The sequence below is a fragment of the Ctenopharyngodon idella genome, chromosome 17 (assembly GCF_019924925.1).
Source record: "Ctenopharyngodon idella isolate HZGC_01 chromosome 17, HZGC01, whole genome shotgun sequence".
NCBI lineage: Eukaryota > Metazoa > Chordata > Actinopteri > Cypriniformes > Xenocyprididae > Ctenopharyngodon > Ctenopharyngodon idella.
This window is the reverse complement of record NC_067236.1, coordinates 30,548,338-30,559,715: the sequence shown is the minus strand read 5'-3', so window position 1 is coordinate 30,559,715 and position 11,378 is coordinate 30,548,338. Positions and strand designations below refer to the sequence as shown.

The following is an 11,378-nucleotide window of genomic DNA, read 5'->3' as shown; positions in this document are numbered from 1 at the left end:
TGGCTGGGGAACAGATCTGGAAATCCGTGCACAGCAATTTTAGTTTGTAATGTTATTTTCAGGTCCATTAGAAAAAGGGTTATGGTCGTTATCGCTGATTGGCTGTTTTGGAAAAATAACCGTTATTACTGTAATGATATTGCTGTGTTTGATCAGTGCTCTTTTCAATGCCTAATCATAATTATCCGTAATTTTAACTATCATTTTGAGTCTAAAAATAACCATTAGAGGGGCATATTAAAAAGGAAAACTTTTAACAATGAATCGAAGCAAGCACGTCACATATTTTGTACAGTAACGTCTATTTTTGTGATAGGAAATGTTTAAAAAGCAACCGGAGAGCACGAAGGGAATAAGAATACAGTGTGAAAATGAATAAGAGCACATTTAAAAAACAGTCGAATTGTGAAGTGGGCTTTGCTCGTCGGCGTAAAAGAGTCGGGGAGACGCTGTCGCGTTCAGCTGACGAAAACGCTTTCCTACCACCACAAATACAGAGAGCGTTTGTTTCTATATTGAGATGAGCACGACGCATTTTGTCCTCCTAAATGGGCCATGGGTACTTGAGTGAGTTCAAAGGTGTTTCAGCAGCATGCAGAGTGGCCATTGTGCACTGGCTTTTCATAGGAGTTGACTCAGAGCATTCCACTCCAACTCACCGCCAGATACCTGCAGCATCTAAAATGCGTAATATTCAACACAGTGCAAAGGAATCACTTTAAAAACCAAGTTTAATCTATTTCAACCAGGTCCAAGTGTTGTTCAGCTAAAGAGATTCAAGCAGGGTTAACACCAACATGTTTTGAAAACCCTTCACAGTCTTTGGCCACAATAAAGTGGATGGCTCTTTTTTGTTTTCACGGAGTGTGGCACTCATTCCTCGGTAAAGATTTCTGTTTGTTTTGCGACCGCATAAAGGCATCTCTTTCAAACACATTAACTGCTCATTGGGGAAAAAAATGTTACAGTGTGAACTGTGAAAAAAGAAACGTCAATCATAAAAATCATCAAAGTCATGGCTGCTGGTGTTGCGGGACTGAGGACGCAAGGCCATTTCGATCTCAGAATTGCTGTCGTCTGATTCTCCCCAAAATGCTGCAATCAAAAATATATATACGCACACCATTAACATTCAGTAGCAGTAAGGGGGAAGTAATGAATTTGCGCATGAGCATGATCTGCAACCAAGTAAATAATTCCAGAGACACTGGGACAACTCCAATTCCTGTGATCAAAGCTGAATTTTCGGCATCATTACTCCAGTCTTCAGTGTCACATGATCCATCAGAAATCATTCTAATATGCTGATTTGCAGCTCAAGAAAAATTTATGATTATTATCAATGTTTTGCTGCTTAATATTTTTTGTGGAAACCATGATACACTAGCATTCAAAGGTTTTGGGGTATGGAAGATAAAAAAAAAAAAAACCAACAACCATAAAAAAACAAAAACAAACAAACAATAAATTAATACTTTTATTCCGCAAGGATGCATTAAATTACGCAAAAGTGACAGTAAAGACATTTATAATGTTACAAAAGATTTCTATTTTAAATAAATGCTGATCTTTCTGTTCACCAAAGAACACTGAAAAAAAAGGTATCACGGTTTCCACAAAAATATTAAGCAGCAAACGTTTAATAGTGGCAGGAACCACTATTAAAAATTGAGCGCCAAAAATAATTGATAACTCAAATCAGCATATTAGAATGATTTCTGAAGGATCATGTGACACTGAAGACTGGAGTAATGATTCTTAAAATTCAGGTTTGGTCACAACAATAAATTACATTTTACAATATATTCACATAGAAAACAGTTCTTTAAAATTGTAATAATATTTCACAATATTTCAGTTTTTACTGTTTTACTGTTTTGATCAAGTAAACAGCCTTGGTAAGAATGAAAGACTTCTTTCAAAAATATTAAATTGTTTTAATTATTCCAAACATTTGCCTGGTAGTATATTCAGAAAATGTTAGTACAGTAAATCTGAATGTGATACATAAGCATAAAAATAAAGGATAAATATCCACAGGATGCGCTGGCAGCTGCACACATTTCTAACATGCTTTAGTAATTTGTACAGTGGCCTTACCCTTTGACTGGACAGCAGAGAAAGCTTTACTTTTTGCACTCGTCCTGTGAGAAATGAAAAACAAGAAATTGTGAGACTACACATTTTTTGTACTTGTTTGTAATTATGAATAACATTTTATTTTACAAAATGAAAACGCACAAAAATAATTTAAATCTCTGTAATATATATATATATATATACACCATATACCATATAATTTAATCAGTTGGTCAACATCAGTTCAGCCACAACAGACAACAATATGCTCCCAGAAGCCATTATCTCTTACCAAAACATTGTCTTTTCTTTGTCAGGTACTAACCAAACCCTGAAGAACATCATTTCCCCTCTAAACCCATTCTCAGATGGGGCTATCGGCCAAATAAACTTCCTTGACTTCCTTTCTAATGGCACTGAAGGACCCGGTCAGGGCTCTCTATTCATAAGTGGACTGAGCGCTGGGTTGCCGGGTTCCCGGGTTCCCATAGCATCACTGATATCTCTATGTAAATGCATGACCCCTGACAAGCCTTTGATCTGCATTGATGCATATGCAAAAGCTCACGCTACTTTTCATACAGGCTTCCTTCTTCATTTACATCAGCACAGGGCTATTCAGACCTCAACAATGACGTCTTCATCTTCACCCTCATCCTCGCCCTCCGTGTCTTCATATATCCATATCATTGATTTTGTTTTCACATCGATGTACTTTAAAGGATTCCAGGGAGCAAGCGTAAGAATATTTCGTTTCCCTTTGATGGATTTGGATGAATAAATAAAAAAAGCGATTGTATGTGTATTCACGTGTGCCCCGACGACCCGACAGCAAATTCAGTCATGTACGCTCAACCTTGACACTGACCAAAGGATCTGTAAAGACGTAGTTGAACTCAATTAGGTTGGTTCTCACATAATTCAGCTTGGCTCTTTTGTTTCCAGAACATCTCTGTACAAGGCACGACATTTTAGAAATTCTATTGATGCATGTATGCAGATGCTATGATCAGAGTCAGAATGAACAAGTTACATAAATCACCTTTGGCTCGATAAGAATACAACAGCAAACTTATGAAAGGCAGAGCCTCAAAGTTGCAGTTGACAGATACAAAAAGTACCACAGAGATGTATTCAGTCTCAGGGTCAAGGGACATGACTGGAATAAACCCATGAAAAACCTTTCTGAAACAGATACTGGCGGCTGAATTCTTTTTCACTAATCGTGAAGGTTACTTTGATGACTATAGGAGACGCAAAACCCAGGCAAGGCGATGAAACAGACTATTTAGGGAGCAATCTTGCACAGCACAACAATGCCACAGAAATCATTCTCTTCTTTAAAATAAACTTTTATGATGGACTGAGCACAATCTTTATTAAATATGATCAACACATGAGCTTGGTGGTGTGCTATTTGTGCTGCATAGACATAGCATATTGGCAGCACATTCAAAACACACACACACACACACACACACACACACATATATGATGAGCATCAGACATGTTTTAGCGTATAGCGGGTTCATGGTGCATGATTCTCTGGAATGCTCAGTTACGACTTTCCATAGGAATTTTTTGTATGCTGACTGACAATATAATTTTGGTAGATTTCATTCTTCTTGCATTATAAAATAACTTAGCTCAACATTTCATGTCCATTTATTTATTAGGTAAGCAGCTGCATAATAAATCAACTGACTACATTATTCCTTACATACACTACCATTTTTTTTTATAAATAATTTTGAAATAAGTCTCTTATGCTCACCAAGGCTGCATTTATTTGATAACAGTAATAACAATAATAAAATAAAATATTATTACAATTTTAAATAACTCTTTTCTATTTGAATACATTGTAAAATGAAATTAATTCTTGTGATCAAAGCTGGATTTTCATCATCATTACTTCAGTCTTCAGTGTCACATGATCCTTCAGAAATCGTTCTGATATGCTGATTTGCTGCTCAGGAAATATTTCTCATTATTATCAATGTTGAAAACAGTTGTGCTGCTTCATATTTTTGTGGAAATCAGGATTTTTTTTTTTTTTTTTTTCAGAATTAAAATTTCTAAATTGTGACCCTGGACCACAAAACCAATCATAAGTGTCAATTTTTTAAATTGAGATTTATACATACATCATCTGAATAAAGCTGAATAAATAAACTTTCCATTGATGTATGGTTTGTTAGGATAGGACAATATTTGGTCGAGATACAAATATTTGAAAATCTGGAATCTGAGGGTGCAAAAAAAAAATCAAAATACTGAGAAAATTGCCTTTAAAGTTGTCCAAATGAAGTCCTTAGCAATGCATATCCACTTACAAAAATAAAATTGATATATTTACCATAGGAAATTTACAAAATATCTACATGGAACATGATCTTTACTTTTTTTTTTTTTTTTTTTACTGATTTTTGGCATAAAAGAAAAATCGATAATTTTGACCCATACAATGTATTGTTGGCTATTGCTACAAATATACCGTGCGACTTATTTTGGTTTTGTGGTCCAGGGTCACAATTTGTTTAAAACAGAAATCATTTGTAACATTATAAATGCTTTACTGTCCTTTTTGATCAATTTAATGCATCCTTTCTAAATAAAAGTGTTAACTTCTTCCAATAAATAAATAAATACATGTACGGAAAAAGTTTTGACATGTACTGAAAGTAGAAGAATTGCTGCAGAGTTTGACATAAAAGACATTACTCAAATAATTATGCTTAAAAAAATGCTTTTTAGGATTTATGTAAATTTAAATACTAAACTGTCTGCAAAAATGAATAAACTAACAAACAAACATCTTGTGTTCAATTTTCCATCTCCATTTCTCTGATCAAATTGAAAGCTGAAAACATGGGAGGCCTTTCTCTTTCACGAACGTCGAACGCTAAAGCAAAATTTGAGGGCTTTTCCCCCTTTAGTCATGATGAGCTCAATAATAAATACATGTTTGGGTGGGTAAATAGGGCTATTCTTTTATATAACTTGCTTGCCATGGGAATGCTCTATCCGCTGGGCCACTTCAGACAGTGACGAGTCTGATTTCAAGACACTATTATCACAGAGAGCTGTGAATGCCACTGACCCTCCAATCTAATATTCCATTTCCATAAACATTTATGCCAGTTCATCTTGCACTGAGGTTCACTTAATTGAGGCAACGAATCTGAATATGTAAGACAGGGCTGGCCACTGTTTGGCTGCGTCTCATACACAGAGGTGAATGTAATGTGTAAAATGATGCAAATTACTGCTTTGACGGCAACCTCTCTCTATTTCCCTCCGCTCCAACGTTTACTTTTTCCGCTCTCCCTCTGTTCCGCGTTGTTTTGAGCATTTGGATGTATTTGTGATATTTGATGAAAAGTGCCCCTGTGCGTTTTTAGGCAAGCATTTGATACATTAATATATGGGGTGTGTGGGTTGTTGTTATGATATCTGAGCTATGAATAAAAGACGTCTCTCGGCATCCTATGCAGCAATACGCTTCATGTAAATAGACTGCGGTTAGTCTACATTTGTTGTCTGGGCAAAGTTATTTTCATAATACCTGTGATTACAGCTCTGCTATTAGTTTTGATGAGAGTGTATTATTGTAATATCATTCCTTTTGAAATATTCTGTTTATAAAGGGAAAAAAATATATCTGAGTCATGTCAAATAGTACAAATATTCACTAATATTTATTAAATGTAATAAAGAAAGAAAATTAAATAAAAATATTACATTATATATATATATATATATATATATATATATATATATATACACACACACACATATGTTAAATGCGATTTATCATGATTATGATAAAACCCTTAGCAACCAGTCTTAGCAACGTAAACTGTATGTTCTCAATTGATATTGTTCATTGAAACTTACTGTGTTATGTAGAAGAGTACTGTGAGAAAAAGATAAAGTTTACTTCATGAAAGTTGCATTGATACATATTTTTGGCTTTAATATTTTTATTGTGTGGTAACTGTTTTATAAAAGCAATAAAGTACAAGAGGCTGTGCTGTATCGTGAATAAGTCACGCCTGAAGGGCGTTGTTAGGCATGACTCGAAGCGCAGTAATATCGATTAATCATGATTAATCGCATCTAACATAAAGCTTGTGTTTACATAATATGTGTGTGTATATATATTATTATATTTATATATATTATATATGTGTGTCTCGGTGTGTATGTATGCATACATATACACAGACATATATTACATAAACTTTTATGTCAGATTAATCAATATACACACATACATACATACACATACATGTTTATAAAAAAAAACAAAAAACAAAAAAAACAATATTTTTCGAAGTTGTAAATAAAACAAAGATTTCTGGAATTCATTTTACAAGAAAAAAGCATGTCAAATGTCATGTCAAATATTACAGATATTCACTTATAATTATTAAATAATAAAGGTAGAAAGGAAATTTTTTGAAGTTCTACACAAAACTGATTATTCAAGCATGTTTTACAAGAAAATACTATCCCAGTCTTTCTACTTTTGAAAATTTCATGTTTAACTCAATTTGTTACTTGCTGATTATTTGTAATTATTTGCCAAATTTACTAGCAATTTCTGAGTGAAAATTGTTTTTACACCAATGTGTACGAGTATAAAGGATCTATACCTATCATAAGAATATAGCATATGAATATAAACATCTATACGCCTCCACAGCTATGCTAATAGAACATGCTCTTTGGATCAGTGTTTGTGCAAGGTAGCAGTAGCACCTCCTACACCCGTCCCAGCTGTGACCCACAGCAGCACTGATTTACCATTGATTAGACCCCTGTAAGAGCCAAGAGCTCTGGAGTGAGGTAATAATTCAAAGCAGCAGAGAGAGCACCCTCTATGTGTCACCAGCTGCCACTGTCGCACTACCACACAGCTGGCCTAAATATGAGTGCCCTCTGCTGGCCAACAATCAGAACTGCAGGAGGACAGGCAGGGGGCTTTTCTTTTTAAATGTGCTGCACACAGACACCACCTCAAGGCAACTGGGTTACAGCATCCCCCCCACTCCTGTATTATTTTAGCTTAGAAAAAAATGAAAACCTCATCTTGGTAAAGAAAAAAAAATTGGCTTAGTGAAATAAATGTTGGTATGTGTACAGAGGATATTCTTTTTTTTTTGTTAGACAAAGCAGGTGGATGAAGAGAGGCACAAAGAAAGAGAGTGACCCCCACTGGCTACTGCTGTTTAGTGCTACCCCGTCCCACCCACCTCCCCACACATTCATTCAACTGAAGACACATGGAACAGGGATATTTTAGTTAACTAAAACTAAAACAAAAATCAAGGCAACATTTCTCATTTTCATTTAGTTTAACTTGATGTACTATAATAACTAAAACTGAAATAAAATTAATAATAATAATTAAAAAAAAAAAATATATATATATAAAATATATATAAACACACTATAATAGTATCTCAATGATGCAAATTTGTTAAACTGGGAAAATTCTATACAAGTCTATATATCAAAAAAACTGCTTCCTTTACATATTAACCTCCCACTGCTGTTACACAAGCACAACGGTTTTCATCAATGAGGATATGAGAAATTGAAGAAATGTTGGTGAAGATGTTTCGCTAACCTGTTACTACTCCTAACCTGTTATTTTTCATAAAGCAACAGAGCGGGACACTAAGATCCGGCGAGCGGGCGAGATCTGCGCTACATGCCTGCAGTAGCAGAGCACACAATAGCCGCTGAAGAGGAGGAAGCTGTGGCATGCAGTCTTAAACAAAGCGCAGGAACAAGAGGTCTTTACATGGAGTGCAGCTGCTTATTGCGGCTCTCCCCTTCCTGAATCACTGCAGCACACAGGCGTAACAAATACCATCCGCACAGCCTCTGAATTATAATACAATAAAACGCTGTGTTCCATAAAAGTATTTAGCAGTAAAAATGGCACGCTGACGAGAGGAGAGCGCAGGGAAGGGAATTAAGAAAAAAAAAAAAAAACGAGGGTGGGTATGAAAGACCCCAATTCTCTTCAGTGCTATAATAGTGAAATGAACACACATAAATGTGTTAAGAGTATCTCTTTGCATCTTGTATGGACTGCATGTATTTAATCTGGAAAGCTTATTATGGGCGAGTCATTGCTATGCAAAGCAGCGCCTGACGCTTTTCTCTGGTCTTTTCAGCCCAGCGCGGTGTTTGGCCAATAGGCCTGGCCCCCCGCCTCTCATTGGGCATTCATAACATGCAACATTTGCACAATGTATCTCTCAAAGACTACTGAATAGGGGGCCTTAATACTCATGTAAACAACTGCAAACCAATTACTTAATGAATCAGCCTCACACATAATGAGGAGGCGCACAAAGGCCCATAAATGCATTTTTTGCACCAAAGCGCCTGCTTTAAACTCTGATTCTTCAGCTACGGTCCCGGCTTAAGCGCAAAATCATAATTATGGCTAAGAAAGAGAGGCACTTGATTTATTTTATTTCGCTTTATTACTATTTTTTGTGAGTTTTGGTCCGAACCAGAGGGTCTTTTAATGTGCCCATCGGCTCAGTGACAGAATGACAGCAGTAAGTGACGGAGAAGAGAGAGCGAGAGAGGAGAGAGGAGGACGGGGGAACAGCACATGTAGTGTTCTACTGGTGCTCGAGTGCAGGGTACTTGTAGAGGCAATAAAGCGCAAGAAGTGACTGGCAAGAGGAATTCTTCAACACGGCAAAATAATAAAAAAAATAAAAAAAATGTTTTACCTGAAAGCAAAGCAAACGCTGCAATGCTAACCATCATCTTTAAACAACCTCTAACCCGATAGAGGGTCTCCGGCAGGGTTCTCTCAGGAGCTCTGTGTGACTACGAGGTTCTGGGATGATCCAAAAGCATCTCGCGCTAGAGACGGCTTATGTTTATTAATGAGGCCATTCATTGGGCAGACTGTGGCATCCATCAGAGAGCTCTGTCAGAGTGCAATCATTATACACTTTCCTCTGCAAATAGTGTAAACTAGCTGAGAGAGCGCGAGGGGAGGCGGGCAAAGAGTGGGCATAAAGACTGGGCAGAAGAGAGAAAAAAAAAAGACGGAGAGACAGGGAGAGAGACTTTCGACCCTCGTGTCAGCGTGATGCTCTGAAAAGCATGTGAAATCAGAGACGATTACTCTTCACAAGGTTTACCCATCCATTACCTGCCCTAATGGATTCATGGAGGAGAGGCACTGCTGGGAGGGCTGCGTGTCTTAGCTGATTGTGTGAACTTGTGTTGATGTGAAAACCTAAACAATGTACCCTCAAGATCCTTTTTCATCATTCAAAGTCCTGATTTACTGAAGCAATCAAATAATGCCGATGATGAGAGAGGAAGCCCTGAATGAAAATACAGCTTGACTGATGCCTCCCACGTGAACTTGTGTTAATGATGCTAAGAGTGTTTCAAGGACAAACACACATTGCTTTTTTATTAAAAGAGGAAAATGGAAATAAAAATATAATTTTGTGAGTACTTACTGGCTATTTTGTGTTACAGAGTTCCGGAGCACCTCAGACCTCTTCAATTTCTTGATGTCTTTGCATAACAAATTAATCATTTAAATAAAAAGAGAAGGAAAAGGGTGCGTTATTATCACACATTTATACTCCAGTGTATGCACGTGTACACAGTGTTGTTCACTCGTATGATCAGTGTAATCATGATGTATATAAAAATTTTACACACACATATATATTATATAGCTCTCTTAAATGTTTTAAATGTAACTGGGTTAAATAACCATTGCACAAAACAACTGGAACGTGGAAGGAAATGGGCTATTTGTTTAAACATTTTTTTTTTTTTTTTACATTTAAAATTAGAGGTAACAGTTGCTTCTGCTTAAAAAAACCCAAAAAACATTATTTTATGGTTGTTCCCAAATGTCTATGGCATTTATGACCCTGGTACTTTGGGCCTGAGGTGGGGGGGGAATGAACTCGAAACTTTGGGCACAAAGAGCAGAGTTTCCTGAGATTGGGCCATCTAAAAATAATTATTTACAAACACACAACCTGCAAACTCTCCTGTCAAATAATTAATTTTAACAGTTACAATACATTCAAGTATAGTGATATTAAGAAGAATTTAAATAAGGTTCAACCAAATCAATTTTATCTAAAATATTCAAACGTTTCCTTGCAAATAAACAAAGCATATTCTTTGTCAAACTTTAGAATATTTGCTATTATTCCCCGTTACCTGACGGCTCCGAATCCTCCTCCTCCGAGTCACTCCAGTGCCTCTCTTGTGCCACAGACTGTTTAAGCAGCTGATATGCTTTGGTCTCTATATAAAAGTGAGACAGAAAAAACAAAAAACAAGATGCGAGAGCAGCTAGTCAAATATTTGCTAAAGACCTCAACTTCCAACTTTCCAGAGCCCTGATGTTTGATGAACCAACATCAGCTCTTTAAGGCCTCTGATGAGCAAAGAGAGGAGGTGAAAAACAGAGTGAGTGAGCACTAAACTATTGATCTAATCCAGACGCACACATACAGGCTGCCGTCTACAAAAAAAAGAAAGAATCCGCCGGCTTTTGTGTTGCCGCACCATCTTGTAGGATTCCATTTAAAACACTGTCTTTTATGTTCTAAAAACTTTCGAAATTGAGATCTTTACCAGCAAGCATTCAGGCTTAAAATACTTTTTGAAAATGAGCGAAGAGAAAGAAACGTGCCGTGTAAAACAAAAAAAATATGTCAGTTTTAAATGCTGAAAGCAAACAGACAAACAAATTGCAAAGTGGTTATGCCCCCAAAGACAAAATACATTCCGGCATCTCGTTATCCAGATATCTGTAGTATTGCTGCAACAAACATGTTGTTTGTTGCTCGTTTCTCTCGGAGTAATGACTGCAAAATATAGGCATCAGTGCCATGTAAAAAAAATAAAATAAAATAAAAAAATAAGAGAGCATCTAAAGAATTCCTTTTTGTTCGCCATATACATAACACACTATTGTGCGCGACAGCGTTTTACCGACACGGACGGCGGAAGGCCAACGTTCGGACGACGTTTCCACGGATGATTGCAAAGTGATGTAATACGAAAGGCAACAGAACTCAATGCAGTCTTCATTAGCCGCCTGTAAACAGCTCATAAGCAGCCAGGGACAGCAGAGGCGGTTTTCTACTACCATAATGCCTTTGATTAGTTGCAGTGAGAAGCTGGACTTCTCTCTCCGTGGCGCTCTTGGGCTAGCCCTGCGCATGAAAGGCACAGTTTGAAATCAGATAGCCAAGTGGAATAATGGATAG

General features: G+C 36.6%; 1 protein-coding gene across 2 annotated transcripts in view; it reads right to left on the bottom strand.

The window, feature by feature from the left end:
• Positions 1-713: 713 nt before the first annotated feature.
• kiz (kizuna centrosomal protein) overlaps positions 714-11,378 on the bottom strand; it is a 29,938-nt gene continuing 19,273 nt past the window's right edge. For both annotated transcript variants that reach the window (XM_051868872.1, XM_051868871.1), the window contains 4 exons: positions 10,321-10,407; positions 9,597-9,654; positions 2,101-2,144; positions 714-1,095 (listed from right to left, as the gene is read on the bottom strand). In XM_051868872.1, coding sequence (XP_051724832.1) covers positions 992-1,095; positions 2,101-2,144; positions 9,597-9,654; positions 10,321-10,407 — 293 coding nt within the window. In that variant the 3' untranslated portion in view covers positions 714-991. The remainder of the gene's footprint in view (positions 1,096-2,100; positions 2,145-9,596; positions 9,655-10,320; positions 10,408-11,378) is intronic.